Here is a 22,785-nt window from a genome sequence, read left to right as displayed (position 1 = left end):
AGGAACTGTAAGGAAAACCGTGAGACCATTGAGCATCCTCAGACCAGGGCTGTGAGTCCCTGAACTCGCTCGCAGGTGAGAGAGCTGTATACTTAGCTTTCTCCTGGCAGTGCGGCCCAAGAAGGACAGTCGGGCACTTACCGAGGACTCGCTGTCCCTAATGAGAAAGTCGCCCTCGACGCCCCGCTCATTGAGCACACACTCGGCCTGGTGCCGCGTCACGTTGCCATAGTACCACTCACGACCAGCGAATCGTCCGCTGGCTGAGGGCCCGGTGTAGCTGATCTGCGGAGTGTGTGTGGGGTGCAGGGCAGGCCCGTCACTGAGGACAACCACGTAGTTCTTGGGGACCAGGCCCACCTGGCCCCGGGCATTTTTGCATTTCCACCACTCAGGGTCGTTCTCGGGCTTCTCAATCACCTCCATGGTCTCCCCCTTTTCGAAGCTAAGCTCCTCTTCAGTGACCGAGCTGAAAGGGTACAGCGTCTGCACCACATGCAGCACCCGGGCGCCTTGCCCGTTGCTCATCGCGGCGCCCCGACGAAGGCTCAGGAAGCTGGGGGCCTCAGCTGCCGCCTCATCTGCCTCCTCCAGCACATAGTTGGAGGGGAACCAGCCGATTTGCCCGTTGAAGCTGCCGCGCCACCAGCCATCACTGCATTTCTCCATAACTGTGACACGGGAGCCCTTCACCAGGGACAGCTCATCTTCTCGTTCAGCTACGTAGGCGAACTTGACGAAGGCAGGGATATTGAGGTCGTAGATGCGGTCGGCGCCGCTGCCATTGGCTGGGTACTCCGCATCGGTGCTCGGCGTTGGGGATGCATCTCGAGCGCTTGGCTTCCTGCGTGTCTTTCCGAGGCCTGTGAAGACAGGGCAGAGGGCTCAGTGGGCACTGGGCACATGTTGGACACCCATAAAGGCATGGAAGTATTTTTACCAGGAGAGCACAAAGACCGGTTACAAATGGCAGTGACCAGCTTGGGGAAAAATGGTACAGCTATGTGGTACAGACAGGAAGTGACTAAAAGCTGATACTTGCCCATTAACTAATGCCAGTGGGTCTATGACACAAAGATAACAAGGACAGAGAACAATCCTTCTGGAAGGATGGCCAGCTCTAGAGAACCCCTGGGGCTCAGCATTGAAGGTGCCTGCAATTTTATACGGGGTAAGAAGTTGGACTAAACGAATGTAAAGACCTATCAGCTGTTACCCTGTCCTGCATCCACTTACCCCCTTCCTGAACAGTTTGTTCCTTGTTGCTTCCTGAATGCACTGCCCTCCTATGCCCTGCCTGCAGGCTGGCCAGTCTACCTTCGGTCTCCACTTGCATCTCATCTCTGCTCACAAAACTCAGGACTGATTTTCCTGTCAGTGAACTAGTAACAGACCCACTGACATACTAAGTCCCAGGCAGGCCTCTGAAGACTGTGAGAGGAAACCTGCAAGTGGATCCTGGGATCAACCAAATGGGCTGCAGAAAGTCAGCGGATGGAGTGGGTTTACGGGGATCGGAAAATCTTCAGCGAGTATCGTGGTTTGCCTGTGCATACCTCTGTCAGCCACATGTGAGCAAGCACTGGCCTGTAATGTGAAACACACTTCTTTCCATACGTAGGAGGGTGATTTTGAGAAGTCCTGACCTAAGCATGCTTCTGACCCAGTTAAAACGTAGAACTCTAGACAATTCTAGGGGAGCAAAGAACACTGGCTAAGAGCAGGGGATGCACTGCACGGGGAAAGTCGCCTCAGTTTTTCACGGAATCCTCTCCCACCAGCTCTGCTAGCAGCACTCTGGGAAGTCCCTTGCGGACTCCCCTTCTCCCCAGTGACACCGAGTGACCTCCAGGGGTAGTTTAGCACTCTCATCTTTAACCTGCAGACTCAGCAGGCTAGTCTCCAGGGTTGCTTTGCCCAGGGTGCGGGTCCAAACGAAGGAGCTATGTTGCCTTCATCCTTCGTCATTCAGTGGGGCCCCTGGCCCCAACTCAGAGCCAGGAGCACGCGAGGCGATGCAAACTGGTCTGAGTGAATACACAACCCAGGTAAGGCTATGACAACTGCTCTGCTGCTTCGTTCTGGACCAAACACATGGGACCATAAGAGCGAGTCAGAAGATTCAGGTCAAAAGTTAGGTTTCTAGTCTACTTAAGAGTCATCTTGGTCTTCAACCCCAGGTTCAGTTCAATCCTCATCTGGTTTTCCCTGTGTGTGTCATTCTTCACGTACAAGCCACACTGGGAAGGGCCTACCAATTCTTAATATGCTTGTTTTAATTGCTTTTTAAAGGCCCCATCTCCATATAATCCCAGTTTTGAGGTCCTGAGGGGGGTGGAGCACAGTGTGGGTGTCAGGATTTTAACATATGGATTTGGGACACAATTTAGTCCGACAAGGACATCTAAGTTCAGACGATGCATATGGAACACAGAAGTATCCCAGAATTAAGGTATTCTTAACTGAGCAAGGGTTTTGGATGTCTTTGATCAGAGCAGCACTTTGTCGCAAGAGGTCCAAAGTCCTCTTCAAAGACTCTTGGTCACAGTCCCAGTGACGCCAGAAGGCCAGGGGTGTGCAAGCCTCCTAGGAGTTGGGCCTCCGACACCAGGAACTCTGATGGCAGCTGCTGGGGCAGAGCAATCCAAGAGGCAGCTGTACAAACTGTGTGTGTATTGGTGGTGGGTGTATCACTATCCCAGCCAGGGATATTAGCCCAGCGCTCACAATTCTCCCCAAGCAAGTGAGGAAAACAAGATCGGGAGAGACAGGGTAACTGGATGGCCATTCCCAGACAGTGAAGTGGTGTAGATCAGTGCACCCAATCAAAGCGTATTTAATTCATAATAGACCAGATGCCCAGCTCTGTCAGAGCAAACTGGGGTGTCAAAAACTTATTTCCATCTACTGGCCTGAAACTGGAGGTCAATGGTTCCTTTTATGGCAGAAGATGATGAACACAGTTCTTGAGTTTCCAGTTACAAGGAGGCATAGCCCCGAGATTTTAAGATAGGAGAAGAAGCATGGGTGAGGAATACGGGTAGAATAGCATGCACAGACAGGCTGGGACAGGCTGGGGAGCTGCTGGGTGGGCAGAGCATGCGTGGGAAAGTCACATGGGGTGCTGAGAAGGGGGCCCATCCTCCCACTTTTCTCCGCTATTCTCCTTGCTCTGGACCTGCCCAATGGTAGAGCTAGTGTCATCTAAAACAGAAGGTACAATAAACCCTGAATGTTGGGACAAAACAATCCGTTGTGCCCCCTCCACCCCGCTTACTGCCGAGGACCTCAAAGAGAACAGTGGTGGCCTAGCGTTGAGAGGAGCAGGGAGCTGGGCACCCACAACAAGGTGGTGGCACTGCCTGTGTGATAGAAACTGTAATCCCAGGTTCAGGCTAGCCTGCGCAATAACTCCCAGTCCGCTCCTCTGGCCTTGACTGCCCCACACCCTTGCTCTGCGTGCACACTTTCCCAGCATTGCCGTCCGGCTTCGTCACGTCTCTCATGAAACCCCCACCACCGACTGCTTGAAGTTGTAACACAAACACCACTTCAACTCTAATATGTGTTCACTATTTTAACACAGCACTATGCCTCTTCTCCTAGAATCGGACACATCTTCTCAGTGAGAGAGGCAAGCCCATTTCTCAAGGACCCAAGTCATACTGAATGGCTATAAATAGCAAACCCACAAAAACACAGCAGACAGCACAACCAGAGTGTCTGCTCACCCCATCTACACCCCATGTAGGGATTTTCTAGTGCTGTCTCCAGAATCCTTCTCCCTGGGGTCCCAACAGCCAACTCCCGATGCAAGCACCAACAGTGGGGTCCCTCCTGATGTCCTTAGTACATCCCACCCAGAACAAATACTCCTGTACCTGCCACCTTATACTGACCTGGCATGGTGTACGTCACACATCTGTACCAAACCCTGCATGAGAGTTCAACAACCCATTCCTTTTCCCGTTCTCGCGTTACTCCTAAAACCGCCCCTCAGAGAACTGGCCCGAGTCTGTGAGCTTTGCAGCTGGGGGTGCTGCCGCAGCTCGCTTTGCATACATCATATGGATGAGACTCTCTAGAATGAGCCCATTAGAAACTCGCCAACTGCTAGAAAGCTATGTGTTGGGTCAGGGAAAGTATCATGTTTGTGCAAAGCAATGGCTTTACCTGTTCAATAATGCATGAACTGGAACACCCTGGCATGGGAAGAAAATAGAACAAAGGAGGAAGAGAAAATCCCAGGGGAAAAAAAAAATCCCCAAGCAAAACACATGCAAGACGCTGTTTTCTAGGTCTTATGAGTGAGATTTTAACATCTACATTGAAGATCTGTGCTCAGAGAAAACTCTCAAATCTTCTAAAATCTATTGCTCTAGGAGTACGGTATTGGGCTGAGAGTAGAACACTTACAAACCATTTCCACTGACTGCTTCTAGCAGGAAAACAAAGCTGCAGCATTGACAATGAAGAAACCTTAGAGATCTGCCTGTACAATAACCTGCTACTACATAGTACCACAAGCTACACCAATTCATCTCCTGATGTTCTGGAAGCTGAAAGTCTAAAATCACAGAGACCACAGACTGGGCGGGTCCTGTGCTTCACAGCAGTAAGAATGGGGCTTCCTGGCTACATCCTCACCTGGTGGGAAGGAGAAAACCGGTTTCCCTAAGACCTTTTAAAAAAGGCACTGGGCAGCCATTTTTGAGTCCTCTCAAAGGTCTTATATAACTCCCAAGAGGAGGGAGAGGATGGGGTGAGTTTCAACACTCCAGCTGAGGCAGAACACAGATGCTTGGGCCTCAGCAGCCTGGCCCATGTTTTTCAGCTCCTGCCGTGGGCAGTAAGCCTTGAGTCCTGCTGCCTACTGCCAAGGAGACCAAGAAGCAAGTGCCTATGTCCCTGACACTTCTCCCTATAGCACCTCTGTGCAGCGAAGCTGCTGCTTCCTCTCCACAGGGCCCTAGGCAGAAAGGCCATCAACAATATGCGCTCAGCAGTTGACGTGGGTTTCAGACCCTCAGAAAGGCTGCCTGGACCAGCTGGGTTGTCCCAGGCCAGGCTGAAGCCCTTTCTGGAACAGAGCTGCCCAAGGTTTGCCAGCTATAGAAGGTGACCAAGCTCCTAATGAAGCTACCTCTCTAGAGACCTAAAAAAAAAAAAAAGAGAGAGAGAGAGAGAGAGAGACCAGCTACAGACTGTGCCATACTGTCTGTCACCTGTACACAATAAAATGTGCACTGTGGAATTTCATTTCTGGTCTGTGAGCAGATAGATGGCTCCGTTTTAAATGGCTAACAGCTGAGCTGGATTTAAAGGGGGGGACGCCACTTTAATACTTTCTACTTTCGTGACAATTTTTTGGCCCTAGGCGTTAGCCTGAAGGTCCCGAGTTACATATTTTTGATAATAACAGGCGCATTTTAACTTTCCCGAATCAGATTATATACACTAAAGACCGAGTCCTAATAAAAGTCTGAACGTGTCATACATTATTAATGTTAATCATTTTAAAGTCAAAATCTTTTATGCACCCCCCCCCCCATCAAGATGAAGGGCTGGGATAACAAACACCTCTGAGACAGGCTTCTGACTGTCAGTTTCCAGCTGGAGCCCTGCAGACTTGGGAGAAGATGTCAAACAAATTTGATAGTTCTGAAATATATTCAAGCTAACTCGCTCAGATGGTGTGTGCTTGAATTCTGGGAACTCTGGGGCAAATCACTTAATCACTAATCATATCTGTAACGTAAGTGATACGGAACCAAAAATATTCCTTACCCTCAGAATACTACTTAAACTTCGGTGATTAAAGGGGATTAATGAGTGGGGACTCCCTTCATTAGAGTTAGGTCCTATTATTAAAGCCAGCTAAAAATTAAGAAAGGCCTTTCTTATTAGAGGCCATGAGATCGGACAAGGTTTGAGGAAGGAAGGTATAAAGTGACCACGGCAAGCTTTCGTGTGAGAGAGAACATGGACAACTTGGCTTGGGAGCACTTCCACATCGCTGCCCACTGGCTTGATTTGCATCGAGTTTTGCGGTAACGCTGCGGAGACCAACTCGGTTATTTCAGGATAAATTTTAAAATAATTTAACAACCACAACAAAACCACCAGTATAAGTGAAAAGACAAACCTCAAATTTGCTGTGCTGGCTAGCATTTTTTTGGCAACTCAACACAAGGGTCATTTGAGAAGACAGAACCTCAGTTGAAAAAAAAAAATGCCCCCAGTGGCTAGGCCTGTGGGCAAGTCAGTGGGGCATCTTCTTGATTAACACTACGGGGGGGGGGGGGCCAGCTCACGGGGGATGACGCCACTCCTGGGAAGCAAGCTAGTAAGCAAGCAGCGTTCCTCTATGGCCTCTCTGCTTCAGTGTTTCTTCAGGGATGGGCTTTTAAGGGGTAGGGTGAAATAAACCCTGTCCTCCCCACGTTTCTTTGGGTCATGGTGTTTTGTCATAGCAATAGAAACCCTAGCACACTAAGGTGAGGACATTTGAACAGGCTGACCATGCAAGACCATACACTGACTCTAGCTTGAACCTGGTCAGCACTTCCTAACCCCTCCCATATGCAGGGCTCTTCCACCTGGGTTAGCAGGGCTTATTCTACCTGAACTGCTGGGCCGGGGGAGGGGGCGCGGGGGGGGGGGGGACACGTGCTGTTTCCACAAGCTTTTCAGGGAGCGTGAGGGAAAGCCATGGACAACAGATGCCAGCAGCATTTGGCGTTAATGAGGGTAGAGGTGAGCAAGATAAGATCCAAAGAGACAGAGGCCCCACAGCAAGAACCAAGCGCCCAAATACAACCTACATTCTCACGATATAAGCTGACTTTGGTATATATATTTTTTTCCCAAAAGCTAGGTTTTAGCTGATTTTGTCTCATCAACTGAGAAAATAAAACAGACTTCCCTGATTTACACTTCCCACCTCCGCCTTCTAGAATGTGCCCAACCACTGATGCCTACATGTGAAACTGCTGTCTGCAGACAAGCATGCAAACAGCCCTGATGGTTTGGGGCCACCTGAGTTTGGCTGTGGGAGCGACAGAAGGCAGCAAGCACACGAGCTGTACACCATGCTCGTGGGCTCCAAAAACCACTGGGATGGTGCACGTTGCTTTCTGAGCCTAGTGTGTCTTAGGTTTCACTGCCAGAGTTCTCCTGAGCAATGTATTGACAGAGGGCACAGGCAGCCAGGAGGCGTCACCAAGCAGCCTGCCCTCGGCAAGCCATCTGACTTGGTGGAGAGCATGCATTTCACTGTGGCCAATGGTGGCTTAGGAGGTATCAAAGAAACCCCACTTGTGGTTCAGGGAACGGGACAGGCTCTTGAGTACAAACCAGTCTTAGACAAAGCCAAGTTTAAATAAAAATGGCCTCAGTCACAAATGTGGCCAGTTCCTTTGGTCCTACAGACACTTGACTTCGCCATGCAGATATGCAGCAGAAGTGCAGCAGAAGTGGGATGTGAAAGGCCAGCGAGTTTTTTGGTTTTGTTTTTATTATTATTATTATTATTATTATTATTATTATTTTAAACAGACCACCTCAGACATAGCACAACCACCAAAGGTGGGCACAGGACAAGGTACTACCCAGTGTCAGATCCTGAAGAAGAGCATGAATCTACTCACTGCTCCGCCAGAGGGCTGAAGGGAGCGACATGGGGGGCATGGTCACATCTTCCAACATCTTCACATTACAGCATGATCTCCTGTACAACAGCTCTGAGGCTGCAGAAGACTTCAGGGACATTCTACCAGACTACAGACATCCCCAACCACCCCTCAACCTCCCCCTCCCCCGTTCTGAACTAGGGTCAGCCACGATTGCAGGGTAAATTTCTATCAGTGGCACCTTGGCCTATGCCCCTTTCTTCTGTCTTATCAAGAAAGATCTCTGCTCATGCGCTGTTCAGTGCTCAGCCTGAAGGAAAGCAGGAAGAAGGTCCCTTTGACCCCTTGACCATCACAGACCAGTCCAGAAGAGTCAATCATGTAGACTCTACATTCAGATGCCAACAACTTTTGCTACAAGTTAGATCTGTAATCTAAACTGAATCTAACCAAAATTCCTGCTTATGCAAAAATGTTGTTTATACTAAATTATGACCAGAGGCTACTAATGTGTGGGCATTTCTTCCATTAGAGTTAGGACCTATTAGCAAAGTCAACTAAAAATTATGAAAACCTCTTATTCCTAAATGTCACCGTGGTGACAAGTATAATAAAAAGGACTCAGTGGAATGTCCCTGTGAACCTGTGACTTCTGAGCCCACAGGAAGCAGAGGAGCCAACCTAGATAAGACCAGGAGTACCCATGGCAGGAACTACAGGCTATTTGGAGTCAGAAGCAAATAGACATCGAGATGCTTCAAAATGCAGAAGTCTGGGTTCAGCACGGAGAGCAGGAACAGGGGATATAAGTCAGGGGGTGGACTTGGGGAAAGCAAGTGCATGGGCTGGAGGCTCCAGAGACCCCTTGGAAACTACAGAGAAGGGGAGTGGGCAGCAGAGAAGCAGTGCTCTCCCCGGAGGTTGACAGAACAACGACAAAGCAAAGGGCTTGTCATCTGGACATTCCCACCTCGGTATCTTGCTAGGGAAAAATCCTCTTTATCTGGCACTGGGAACCATGGCTAGGAACACAGGAGTTCTGAATTCTAAACCACTACGGAGGCAAGGCACCAAGGACAACACACCTATGCTTTCCTTCCTTCTTTATGGATCACAAACACTCCGTCCCACCTCAACCCCAAGACCTCAGCCGTTGTCGCTGCGCTCATGTGGGGTCTTTAAGTTCTACAGAGGGGAGAGTGTGCACTTTCTGGCAGTCAGAACGTGTGAACCCAAGGAGACTGAGAGCGGGCAGGAAACTTATTCTGGAACTTTTGTTCCTCCACATGAACTCCAGCTTTGAAAACGTCAATGTCTTCTCCACAGGCTGAGTTGTCCCCAAAGTCCCTTTGTGGGTCACGGACAGCACAGCTGTGCAAAGATGTCCTGGGCACATACATGTGCAACAACAATGTCCATGGAATAAGTACAATGTGGGCTTTCCTCCACAAGAGGGGGGCTTACCCCAAAGATCTGCTGAACTCCTAGATCTGTCAAAAGCATTAAAACACAACAATGGAGCACCCTGTGAGGAAGCCATCTTGTATGCGGTTCTTCCCTGCTGCTTCTTAGGCCACTTACCCATTAAAAACAAGCAAACAATGGGAAAACATACACTCGATTAATGAACTCGGCTTTCCCCTCTCACTACTCCCATTTCAAACACACTGTCAGCCATTCCTAACCAGCGCTGGTGACTGCTCAGAGCCTCGGCAGGTCAATCCCCTTTACTGGCACTGTCTTCTCCCAGAGCGATTTCTTCTCCCTGCCCTTTGAGAAAGCTCAAACTCTTGCTGTTGGTCTATGAGGGTAGAAGGTGTGGCCAACAAGGGGTGGCACCAATTCCTGACCCTCCCTCTCTTTCTCCTCTCTTGACTCCATAACTAACATTGATTTCTTTCTAGGAGCGCACGCCTTACGATGAAGGGCTCTCCTGAATGTTATTCTATAAAACTCCAAGGTGAGGGTTGAATGCTAAGGGTGGGAGGAAATGGGGAGATCTGTGAGCTGGGTGAGTGCCGTCACCCTTTGTCCTCCCTCTGCGGGACAGAGGTGTTGGGGCCATCAGCTCCCCCCACAATCACACGGTTCCTTGTGCACAGGGCTCTGAACTGTGAACTCCTGGCACAACTGAAAGCTACTCCTTTGTTAGCGGATAGGTAAGTGATGAGACTAACCATTTAAGGTAGGGAAAAATGATTTAGACTTTTTTAAAAAAAAAAAAACAAATGCAAAAGTAAACGATAACACAGATGCCAAATGAAAATACCTTCACTCTTCATTACAATTTTTGATGAAAATAAATATTCAGCACCTCTCAACACATACACCCGATCCAGGGGTATGAATCATTTGCATATGCAAAAGGGTGAAATGAGGCAGAGATTACAAGTGACATTCTCCAGTAGGACTGGAAGTATCAAACCACCAGCAAAAGTCGAGTTTTTAAGATTCTATGGAACCATGAGAACTGAATGCTGCAAATTAAAATGAGTAGATGGTAATGGGGCAGACGCGGGCAAACGGCGCTTCTGCAGGACTGTCTGAGTCATGTTTGGGATAGCGCCCGTGCTGCCCAGATCTGGGGAACACTACAGCACCTCTTCTGCTGTCCCTGTCACCGTCTGTCACAGAGATGGATTAGTGGGGGGCAGTGCCAGGTGGGTGAAGTAGCTGGGAAAGCTCTGGATTTAAGTCACTGGCACAGAGCATGAACCCAAGTGCCAGTTGCCTAGGGGCTTGCTGTAAACAAGAATTTTGATTAATGCCATAGTTGGAGTCGGAGGAGGATCAATTGCAGAAAGGTAGAGGCAAGGCTTTCTCAACTGAGCTGCATGAATTCATCTCCTAGAAAATTCCCCTGGGGCAGGTGCCACCTCCCTCCTGCCCTTGGGGGCAGAAGTAGATGATATACCAGAGAGACCAGGAATAACCCGAGAGAGGCTACTTAGTCTACACAACAGAAGGTCCTAGTGTCAGGAGGAGAAAGGGCACTGCTTCCAAGGCACAGGTATCTGAACAGATTCCTTGCTGCTCGGGGTAGACAGAAGTAATCAATGCCCAGTCCTCCAGAGGCTGTGCCTCTACCTCTAAGTCCTCAGCTATTGATGGCCTACAACCAGCAGTGCCCAGCTGGGACCCAAGGGGCTTCGCTCCTGGCTTTGGCTAAGTTTTAATCATCTGACTTTCATAGCAAAGTGTGGCATAGTGATCTAGAAGAACCGTCTAGAAATCAGCACAGAGTCCACGAACTATCTACACAGGAGTAAATAACATATAAAAAGCCACAGAGGATCCAAGGGTCCTTCTGAGGACGACATAGTTAACGTTTGCCAACACTTTAACACAGCACACCAGGTTAAACAGTATGGATCTGGTCAACGTCAATTAATAGCACGACAATGAGAACACATGACAACTAACTCTACTTACAAACACCTACTCGCAAATTTTATAAGTCAGCCACTAAACAGCTGTGCTTCCTAAGGAAACAAAAAAGACAAAAATCAAGCAAATTTCCTATGGAGAGCCATCACCCATGCCATACGTTCTTGAAGAAACACAGGTGGTGCAGCTTCAAAAATATCTAAGAACTGTCCTGCAAAGTGGTCTCAACAGCTGGGTAAACCAACAACAACCTAAGTACCTTTGCAGAATCTGTAAATTCAGGAACACAGTGGAGAAGCAATAACATCCTGGAGGGGAAAACCTCTAGGCCAGCTTCCTAACACTTCCTAATGCTGCGACCCTTTAACACAGTTCCTCATGTTGTGGCAAACCCTGACCATAAAATTATTTTTGTTGCTACTTCATAACTGTAACTTTGCCACAGTTGTGAACTGCAATGAAAATATCTGATATGGCATCCTATAAAAGGGTCTTTTAACCCCCATAGGGGTCATGAGCCACAGGATGAGAACCACTGCTCTAGAGGCAAAAGGTCATACATGTGACCTTGGTTGATCCACAGAAAAGTACCCAGTACCAGCTGGCTGAGGCTGTTAAGTAGACCCCGGCTCTCTGTGCACCAAATAGGAGCCTCTGAATGCCCACTTACCCTCTCCATACTACCAACAGCGAGCACAAGGCCAGGGCCATAAGAAAGTGGGTACCAGTAGGAACTCAGGTAAGTATGGGGGACTCGGCAGTCAGTACAGCTACATGGTGCCAGTTAGCAATGCCCCAAGGAGCCTCAGCCGCACGCAGTAGAGAAAAGGAACATTTCAGACATATGGAGGGGAGCGAACAACAAATGCAGGCCATATGGGGAAACGCGGTCTGAAACATGGTGAGATGGTCCTACTCATTCCCAGGCATTTCTAGTCCACGCCGCTCTGTTCCATGCTCGAGTTAACTCTTTAGCTCGGGGGGGGGGGGGGGTTCTTTAGCAAGCTGCCACATGATAAGATGGTAAAAAACAGTCACTATGTCAATTATCCTGAAACACAGCCCTCAGATTCCCTAGGGAAGTGCCCCATGATCCGCCATGGTCACCAAAACTCATGTCTCCGCATATCCCTTATATAACATGGCAGAGTATTTGCATAGAATAGAACCCACACACATCCTCATATACTGTTCGCCAAGTATCACCCAATATAAAGTAAGCGTTATGTGTGATGTACTGTATCCTATGGAATAATGACAAGAACAGAGAGCTGCACCTACGCTCATAACACACAGAATCCCTAATTATTTTCAACCCGCTCGGAGTTGGTAGAATCTTTAATGTGGAGCCAATAAGCAGACACAGGGGCTCCCAGAGCTGAGCCTGACTCTCTGACCTCCATGCAGACACAGGGGCTACAACAGTGCCCTGGGCAGAGCAGCATGGATCTCATGCGCCCCACTGTGCTTCACCAAGTTTCCTGAGGTATACGCTCCTCCCACATCTCAAGGTCTCTCCTAGTTTTTGTCCTATTAGTAATTTTTTTTTCCCTTCAAAACAATCTGTCTCTATTTTCTAATCATCCTCCCACTAATCTGTGGTAAGTTGTTTTACATTTTTGGTTCTAAATACTTGGAAGCTTATGACATACGAAAACAAATCTGAATTTATTCTGAATGTCTGGCAGCACAGCACTGAGTTTCCATAGAATTCCTGCAATAATGCATGTGACAGCCTGTTTCGATTGGGAACAATCTGGTGAGACGGAGTTGTAATGGATTCTAAATTACAATGCATTATGTTTAATTCATGCTTGCACAACGGCGGATATTACACCGCGGAGAGGGTGAAGTCATGACAAAACAGACCTCGGGAGAAGCTGGACCTCTGAGACGGAACTGAGAGCCTGCCTTTCTAAACGTTATAATACAAATTTTCCGGGGGCGTGCTGGCCTTTGTCCTGTTCTCTAATGAAGCCGCTGCACAGAGTGCCTTGGCAAGGAAGCATGTTCCAGGACAGGGTGGCTAGCAGTGTTCTCGTTCCTGAAGAACAGCCAGAGCAGAGAAGCCCACGACTTCTACAGCGGATAAGAAGAGTACACAAACTCTAAGCAATTCCCCCAAACCAGAAGTATAGGGACCGTCAGAAATCTGCCATTCCCGGGCAGTGTCAGGCTCCCTGCAGAAAGAGTCCATATGCTTTGCACTGACTCCATTGAGAACAGTCACAAGTCATCAAACAACCTAACTGTAATGCCTACAAGCATCAAGAGATTATATAAATGCTAACCAGTTCTTTCAAAGCCAAGACACCCCGGGGAATGTGCTTCCTTCTAAGTTATTTTCACAGACTCCAATTTTCTTAAAGGTATGTCCATCTTAAAGACTAGAGACAACTATTTGATAGTTCTATGAAATACAGTCATTTCATGGGCTATAATTTTTTTACATTTTTAATTAAAATATAAACACATCACTTGTTTCTTTCCCTTTCCTCTCTCAACTCTTCCCATGCCCTCACCATTTCAAATTGATGGCCTCTTTTTATTATTGTTACATATATATATATATATATGTAACAATAATTACATATTATATTACATATATATTACATATAAATGGGCAAATACAATCTGCTGAGTCCATTTTCATTGTGTGTATATACAGATTCAGGGCTAATATATAAACACATATATACATAAGGCAGGCTCTTCTGTACTGGAGACCATTACAGAAAATGATAGACAGACACAATGCAAAAACCAATGCAATGCACTGTATGATTCCCCGCCCCGACTGACAGTAGAGCTCAGGGAACGCCACAGAAAAGGGGGTGGAAAGAATGGAGGAGCCAGAATACAATGAGGTCTGCCATTAGACTTCCTCTCTTAGAAATAGTTGCATAAACAAGACCTGAACAGTGGCTCAAAAACAGTCTGGGTGGTTGCCACAAGCAGCAGGCATTCCTCACTCTCATCCCAGAGATAGGCAGAAAACAGGTCGACCACAGGAAGTTGCAAACCAGGCAGGGGCATCATTCTGATGAGGAATCAGCAGAATGTATGGGCACCTGCGGTTTTCCCCTGCCTCACGTTCGATCACAGTGCATACTCATGATCTCTGAAAGGCTAATTCCACACTGAAGTCGCTCCTACAGAGCTGGGGCTAGCATCCCCTTGACCATGAGATGCCTCTGAACCCAGGGTGGTCTCTAAAGAACTCTCTCAGTGTACCTGCTTGCTTTTAATGCACAGCAGGGCAACAGAAACCCTGTTTCTGGGAACCATTATGAGACTAAGCTTCTGAGACCACCCCAGAATTACACACACAGACACCCACCAAACCTGAGAAATTTACATCCATTCATTAATCATCATCATCATCTAACCTGGAACCTCACTCAAGCTGTTTTAATCAGGGCCTAGTTATTCATGTCTAAAGAAAGCAAAGCACTGTTTTTAAACTGTTCTCCTACATTCCAGAATGCTAACTTGGGAGGCGGTTTCCAATCTACTGCACAGGGAGACCTGACGTTCAACCCAGACAGTCAACTCTATGTAGACAAGCACGTCAGTCAGAGCTGAAGTGTACTCTGGATGTCTTATCTGTTGTTCTTAGGAAGGCCACAGGGACATTCTCATGCCAGGGGTGGTATCGCCAGCTTCGATGTATCAACAGACGTTTTTACAAGTTCACATCCCAACCGGCTATACACATCTTGCTTAATTTACAACCTATATCTTTCTAAGTCATAAAAACATATTAGCATGCCCACTGGCTCATCCCCCTGTTTGAAGCCTCCAGGTCCTTTCTAGACAAAATTTGGCCCCTTACTGTTGATAGGGACAATACATGAGGGGTAGGCTGTTTTGGCAAGGACAAAGTACTTGGTGACTTGCAAGCTGCTCCATCCTTATATTTCAGGCAATTGCTGTAAGCATCCAGTGGCCCTGGTGCTCTATGAGACCGGACTTCTGCCCACTACTACTTACTACCAGTTCACTGACAGACTGATGGAGGACAAAACTCAGAATGGTGACTAAGGGAACTAACTGTATGGATCCTTTGTGGGAAACAGGTATGCTTTAAGAAGCAAAATATGATGGCACCAATGGGAGAAATCGCTTGACCTTGTGATCTCGCTGACAGTTTTTACAGGGGACCGTTTCACCCTTGTCAGACAGAGGTATCAAAATCAGGTCCACTAGTTTACTTTTCTCCAAATACTTGAAGTCTGTATATAGTATGGAAGACTATATGTGATCCTCACATTAAACATGTGAGAAGCCACCTGTTCTGGCTTATACTGTAATCCCAGCACTTAGAAGGCTGAGTAAGGCTACTGAGAATTCAAGGTCAATTGGGTTACCCGGTAAGAACAAGGCCAGACCAGCCCACAATGCAAATCCTCTCTGCCTAGGTGGTTACTTATAATAATGTCAACTGTTAAACTATGTGTTTATTTTTTACATGACGGAGAAACTCACTTCCTAGTTCACTCAAACTTTAAAACCAAACCTGACAGAGGTGTTTAAGTCACTGGTGAGTGTAATACAAATTCTCTCCCTAACAGAGGTATCATAGCCTTAATATTCCCTAACTATTCACTGTGAAACACTGTTCTATGCACAGCTTTTGTCCTTGTCTGCCAGAGGGCTCCAATATCAGGCTGGATTCCCTGGCAGTGCAGCAAAGGAACCCTAGGACCTGAAGGCTCTCGGGCAGGAACTTGGTGAATGCAGAGAAAACACCCTATATGAGACAAGCACCCAGGTATCACCTCACCCCAGCGCACCAGAATGGGGACAGGGTTTAATCTTGCCTGTCTTTCTTGCCAGTCTATCCTCCCATCCCCCCAGGTGCCCTGTTTGGGTCTAGAGTAGGTTATGCCTGTCTCTTGACCTCCACCTTTCTTCACCCCCCATCTTCCTCCTATCCCTGCAGAGGCCACAAACACTTCTGCTCAATTATTTAGCTGTTCATAATCACCCAGGCAAACTTCAACACCTTTGGGGCTGTGGTGGGTTGTGGCTAGAATCAGAATGGTAACAAACACTGTTCTTGAGGCTAGCGCACAGAAATCTTTGAAAATTATCTCCCAGGGAACAGTAGCTCCATCCCAAAAGGCTAAGCATAGGGCTTTACAATATTTAGCCTACGTAGTTATGCAGGTCAAATTGCAATGTCAAGGCCAGAAGTAGCCTGGTTTGGCTCACTGCTGAGCTCAGAGCTGTGCCAAGACACTGCCTGAAGAAACACACTTGACAACCCATCACCCCTTGTTCTGCATGGGAACATTTTCTCAACTGTTCATGATCAGGAGCTGAACATGGAAGAAAATTCAGTAGATAAATGCTTTGCCCTCATGAAAGGAAATACAAGATCAGATTGTTTTGCTCAATTACAAAGCACTGAAAGAAAAGAATGTTAATGTTTGTAACAAGACGCTTTTGTCAAATATACTGTTACCTTCAGGCGGCTCTAAGGAAACACTGTGGGGGCCAAGATGTAAGACTCCCAGGCACACAGAGACACTGTCTCCTCCCCTAATGGAGAGAAGTTCCAGTTCATAGCCCTGTGGCTCTGGTCAACTCCTGCGCAATTCGTGCCAAAGAAGGCATCAAGCATGAAATCCTACCATGGACCTCAGACTTGGTGGACTCCTGCAACAAGCCTAAATCCCACATGGATGAGGGCATGCAGTACAAGAAGCTAAGGGATGAAGTCTAGGGCAATAGTCTATTGCTGCCTTCTCACGGCAGAAACACTTTCTATTCTGCACAATGCAGTCCATAACTCATGTTCTAACGCTGAGGACACACCAGAGTTCGTAACTAAACAGGGAGCCAAGAACACTTAGTCTCCGAGGTCTGCATTACAAGAGTCACCTGGGAGACAGGAGGGACTACGGAAAGCACCTTCACCTCTGTCTGGCCTACACACTGTGGAAGTCAGCCTGTGGGGAAGGAAGCTATTGCACACGGGGAGACCGGTAGTGAAGGTGCCTCACCTTCTTCTGGGACTGCTTCAATAGGAAGCTTCTGTTCAGATAACAAGGTCCCTCTTTGTCTGATAGCAAAGGTGATCATGACAGATATGTCAAACCACACAAACAGCGGCAGCAACCAAATATTAACAACGGGAGCCAAGCCAGTGAGGTAGCTCAACGGTTAAAGGTGCCTGCAATCAAATCTGAAGATGGCAGATGAGTTCAATCCCTGGGGCTTACATGGTAGGAACAAGGAACAGACTCTGTGAGTTGTCTTCTGACATCCCCCCCCACAACACACACATGCATGTTGTGGCACATGTGCCCTCATTTTGTGTGTACATGCACATATAAAACGGGCCACTTCTCCCTGAGTCCCAAAGGCCCCTTGGCTATGAAAGCTGATTCCTAGTAATAAATAAATAAATCTAGAAACCTAGTTTTTTCTGTATTTTTGCCATCTTTCAAGCTTGATGCAAATGTTTCCAAAGACCTATGTGCTGAAATGGGGTCGGAAGCTCACAGCAGAACCGTCACTCACTGGAGAGATTTGCTCTGCTTGGCAAAACCCTGGAGGGCAGAGTGAGAGCCAAGGGGAGGAAGTTTGAGAAATGTAAAATTTTGAATCTATTTAAGGAAGCACTTTCTAACAATCTGTGTTCTCCAAAAATGGAATTGGCCTTCTGGAGCAGTCTAAGCATTCCAGCAGGGGTTGGGTGGCAATCTGTCGAGGACAGGGGAGCAGGCCCAGCACCAGGGTGGGATGCACTGCTTTGCTCTGTGACTTGAGATTGTGGGATGAGATGAACTGATCACGCTTGGGGAGATCTGAACAAAGATGGGCAAAGATGAGGTCTAGAGCCTCAACCTGAGGCCTGGTCTTTCCTCCTAAGGAAGTCAACAGGCAGCCATTTAAGGGGCTCTCCATGACCTTGGGGGGCTTACTTTTGCTACTTCTAAGTTATGTCCATTTTGTGGTTTACAGGATTCTGATTTTTTTTAAGGCAAAATATGTCAACAATGCCTAACATTATTACAGAGGGTGTGTCAGGGGATGGCTGGAAAGTCGGTCAAAAACTCTCAGAACAACACTAAAGCACTGACCCACTCACCAACACTGTTTTCTTTATCTTACTTAAGTAACATTTCTCAAGCAAAGAAAAAGAATACACAGGGGGAGAGAATTCGGTGGAAAAAGACCTAGAATGCTAATAACAAATAGAATTTTCCCAACAGTCTTGGAATCTACGCTGGCCACAGACATCCTGAGAAAAAGTCCATGCGCAGCACAGAATACCTCCCAATGACTGAAGGTTTCACCCCCTCAACAGTGAGCACAGGCCTTTACGGATTGTACAAGGAGGAAGATTGGTACCCCAAAACACATCCGATGTGATGTCGTTCTCAGTTTTCCCATGTCTCCCTCACCCCTGCCCGCATCAATGACACTAATCCTCTTCTAGTGACACAAAGAAAAGTCTACATACACTTAGCTAGGGGATGGTGCTGGCTCACGTCCACAGCGAACCTGAAGTGACAGGCTGGCACTGTTGGCTACACCCAACTCTATACTTACCTGAGGAGACAACAACGGTCAACCGTCAGCTCAGCTCAGTTGTCCTTCCACGGAGTCTTCCTGATTATATTCCAGGGTAATATGAAGCAGTAACCATGGTTAGTGGGCACTGTGTGCACACTCAGGTATGGTTGGTCACCACTGTGGTACCGATCTCCTGTCCGACCCACGGCTATGGACTGATATGGTTTGAATGTATCTCCTTACCTGGGTCCCTTTGTTGAATTTAATCCCCACTGAGAGTAGTAAGAAGGAAGAAACTGGTTGCTATTGTACTACTTAGAGGTGGGGCCTTTGGGTGGCAAAGGGGACTAGATAGAAGGTGTATACATGAATACTGGTGGAATACAAGAGGAACAAGGTCAGAAGACACAGACACTACAGTTCTCCATGTTCCTCAGTCTCTTGCCATAGAAACCTGTACCACACTGAAACTTTGCCAAGAACACAATACACATACAGCCACTCGACCTCATGTAAGCCAAGTTAAGCCTTATTCTTTATAAAGCAACCCACCATCAAGGAGTTTGCTACAGTGCTAGAAAATGAACTAATATACACCAGAGGAGGAGAAGAGGCGTGAATGGGAAGACCCGGAGAATGTCATGATTGAACAGGGCTTGTGGAAGGGTCCATCTGAGAGGCTTCTGATTGCTCAGTACCCCAACTACACATCAACTTGCTGCCTGAAACTGGTATAAAATATCCCATCACCTAAAATAGGAACAAACAAAACCAAAAACAACCCAAAAAGTACTGACCTTTTCCTTCAGTATGTACAAAGATAAATGCATGAGAGTTTATAAGAGAAAAGGGTTAGTGTGCTGATGGGCAAAGCTATGAATCTTGTCGTGAGTCTAAGTTAGGGTCTTCTAGAGTCTGAATGTACGGAGACCACTGCGGAGGGTTCCACAGCACAGACAAGTGTTGATTTACCGGAGATTCCAAACTCTATCAATTATCCAGAAAATGATAAACAGAGTCTTTAACTTGACCTCTGTACAAAACCCAAGTAGGAGGTTGTTAACAATTAACACCTGCCCCAAAACACACACTTACACATAACATACCACATTACGCCCCTACACAGCACACCACATATACATACACACTACACACAGCATGTTTACACACTATATCACACACACACAAAATACATACAACACGCACACACACACAACATACTACATCACACCTCTACACAGTATATCACATACACACATACTATGCACACCATGATAAATACTCTCTATACATCACACCACATCTCCCCCGCCACACACACACACACACGCTGACACAGCAATGCTATCCCCCGGCCTAGCTATTCCAGGTGGGGTGTGGATACTCACCTAGCGTGTCCTTGAGATTCTTCACCAGGGAACCCTTCTTCAGGCTGTTCTTGCGCTCCACGTAGTTGGACGGCACGTAGCCCGTCCTGTTGGCTGCATTCCTCACCCGCCACCACGTCTTAGAATCATCCAGCAGCCACAGTCTCTCGTTCTTCCTGATGTCGAGCTCCTGGTCCTGCTGGGCCGTGTAGTCCCACTTGGCTATGACAATGACTTCTTCTGTCATCTTTCATGGAGTCCTTCTGCCAGCAAAACATTTAAAGACGCTCATTATCTACCCGCACACCTCGTCCTGTGACGACACTGCCACCAGTCTCCTCCAGGCCCCTGAAACACTCGTCCTTAAAATGACCTTCCAGCAAGCTCTAGGGCTGCCGAGAAACATCTTGTCACCAAAGCCTGTAGCCCCTCTCCCTGCACTACATGAGCTGCACATTTTACCGAAGCCAGATGCAAACTTCAAAAAAAAAAAAAAAACCGCTCAAAATAACAATCTTATAATTAAAGTGCTCATTTGACTAAACGACACCAGCCCCTTCTAGCTGATAGGTTTACACTCAAGTTCTCAGCATATGCTGAGGAGTTTGAAGACGTTTAGCAAATATAACACACCCAAACTACTTCTATAAACTCAAATTCAAATTACTGTACTACTAATGCGACGTGGCATCCTGAGAAGGATGGTAAAATAGAGAAAGAAAATTGGCGGAAACACTGCTGAACGTAAACAAAGCCTGGGCAACAGCAATGTGCCCATGTTAATTAGCTTTGACAACTCAATGTAGTATGTTATAACGCACCGGAGAAATCAGCAAAGGGGTATACGGGAATGCTCTGCACAATAACTCTACAACTTTTCTATTAAAAAAGGAATTATTCTTGACGACACACAAAGCTGGAGTTGGATATTTAGGCCATGTTATTCACAACTGCCCAAACTGGGAAGCAACAGACATCCTACAGGAGGAGACCAGATGAGCCATCTCCCTGCCTATGAAATATGTAAATGCTGGGACAGAGCGAGGAAGTGTAGGTGCCTCCCAGAGTGAGAGCAGCATGGAGGCCAGACAGGCTGGGCCTCTGGATTTCCACGTGGGGCTCCCTGGAGCAAACTTTATCGAAGACCCTGGGAACCCTGTTCTCTGTGGCTTTTATCTTTGCAGCACCCAGTGCTAGCAAGATCCTCTACCCCATACCTGACCAGGTATGCTGCAGGCGATGTCTATAGTACCCCGTGAACTGGCTGCTTAGATGTCCCCCAACTAGTTCCTGAATAGCGATTCCACTATAGGACACTCTGGGAAAGGGGAAAAAAAAAATCTATGGCGACATAGGACTAGTGGATACTTGGGGAGAGAAGTAAGCACTGCAGAGAGATGGTGAAAGCATGTAGCTGAGACTCTATCTCAAAATATGTCAAAATACACATTAAAACGACTCCAAAATACAGATACGGCACAAATCTGAGAAGTAATAACAGGGAAGAACACAGCACACACAGGCACCACCTACTCCAGCAATTCCACTCTTCTCGGGGACGACGAAGCCCAAGTGCTCTTGCAGGAGAAAAAAATCAGTATTCAACCCCTCTACTGACTGGAGATGTCCCCAAATTACAGAAGGAATAAAGATAAGACAATGGGCCCGAACCCCCTTGTCCTCCTGTCAGAGTTCTGATCTCATACCCTGAGTTCAGAGTTACAGAGGAAGATCGTGCATCTGACTCATGGAAGCATGAATATGACACTCTCTACCATATTCAGGCACACAGAATAATACAGGTCTTTTCATTTATACATTTCCACATGAGGAGATTAAAATCATTTGGGAATAATCCAGTAAAAGAAAAAATGGGGTACAGACCTAAACAGAGAACTCTCAACAGAGGAATCTAAAATGACTGAAAGACACTTAAGGAAATGCTCAACATCCTTAGCCATCAGAGAAATGCAAATCGAAACAACTCTGAGATTCCATCACCTTTAAAAATGGCCAAGATCAAAAACACTGACGACAACTTATGCTGGAGAGGATGTGGGATAAAGAGAGCACTCCTCCATTGCTGGTGGGAATGCAAACTGGTACAGCCCCTTTGGATCAGTATGACAATTTCACAGAAAATTAGGAAACAACCTACCTCAAGACCAAGCAATACCACTTTTGGGTATATATAGAAAAGATGCCCAATAGTACCACAAGGACATGTGCTCAACTATGTTCATAAGCAGCATTGTTATAGCCAGAACCTGGAAACAACCTAAATGCCCCTTGACTGAAGAATGGATAGGAGAATGTGGTACATTTACACCAGAAAAAAATGACATCTTGAGATTTGCAGGCAAATGATGGGTCTAGAAAACATCATATTGAGTGAGGTAACCCAGACCCAGGAAGACAAACATAATATGTACTCACTCATAAGTGACTTTTAGACATAAAGCAAAGAAAACCAGCCTACAATTCACAATCCCAGAGAACTTAGACAATAATGAGGATCCTAACAGAGATACTACATGGGAAATAAGTAGAAAAAGACAAGATCTCCTGAGTAAATTGGGAGCATGGGGACCATGGAGGAGGGTAGAAGCGGGGGAGGAAGGAAGGAAAGCATAGAAAAATGTATAGTTCAATAAAAATCAATAAAAAATATTTTAAAAATCATTTGGGAAGAAGAAAATGCTTGGAAGCCGCACATACAATGTATATAATGTCCAAGAGGGTAGAGCTTACACAAAGTTCTTCTGAGAGCTGGAGATCTACAAGGAGAGGACCTCTAGTTCTTGTCTTGTAGCTCACACATCTGATTTTCTCTGTCAGTTAAGACCTATGAAAATCATCACGATGGACAT

The 22,785-nt window shown here is 46.9% G+C and overlaps 1 protein-coding gene across 5 annotated transcripts in view; it reads right to left on the bottom strand.

The window, feature by feature from the left end:
- The window catches only part of Nck2 (NCK adaptor protein 2), a 121,714-nt gene that overhangs the window by 15,248 nt on the left and 83,681 nt on the right, over positions 1-22,785 (bottom strand). For 4 of the 5 annotated variants that reach the window (XM_085679629.2, XM_085679630.2, XM_085679628.2 and 1 more), the window contains exons 3-4: positions 19,937-20,178; positions 142-863 (exon numbers count right to left, since the gene is read on the bottom strand). In XM_085679629.2, coding sequence (XP_085535755.1) covers positions 142-863; positions 19,937-20,162 — 948 coding nt within the window. In that variant the 5' untranslated portion in view covers positions 20,163-20,178. The remainder of the gene's footprint in view (positions 1-141; positions 864-19,936; positions 20,179-22,785) is intronic. The other variant, XM_085679632.2, reaches the window with a different exon arrangement.

The sequence above is a fragment of the Myodes glareolus genome, chromosome 18 (genome assembly GCF_982192425.1).
Source record: "Myodes glareolus chromosome 18, mMyoGla1.1, whole genome shotgun sequence".
Classification (NCBI taxonomy): domain Eukaryota; kingdom Metazoa; phylum Chordata; class Mammalia; order Rodentia; family Cricetidae; genus Myodes; species Myodes glareolus.
This window is presented reverse-complemented; position numbering and strand designations above follow the sequence as displayed.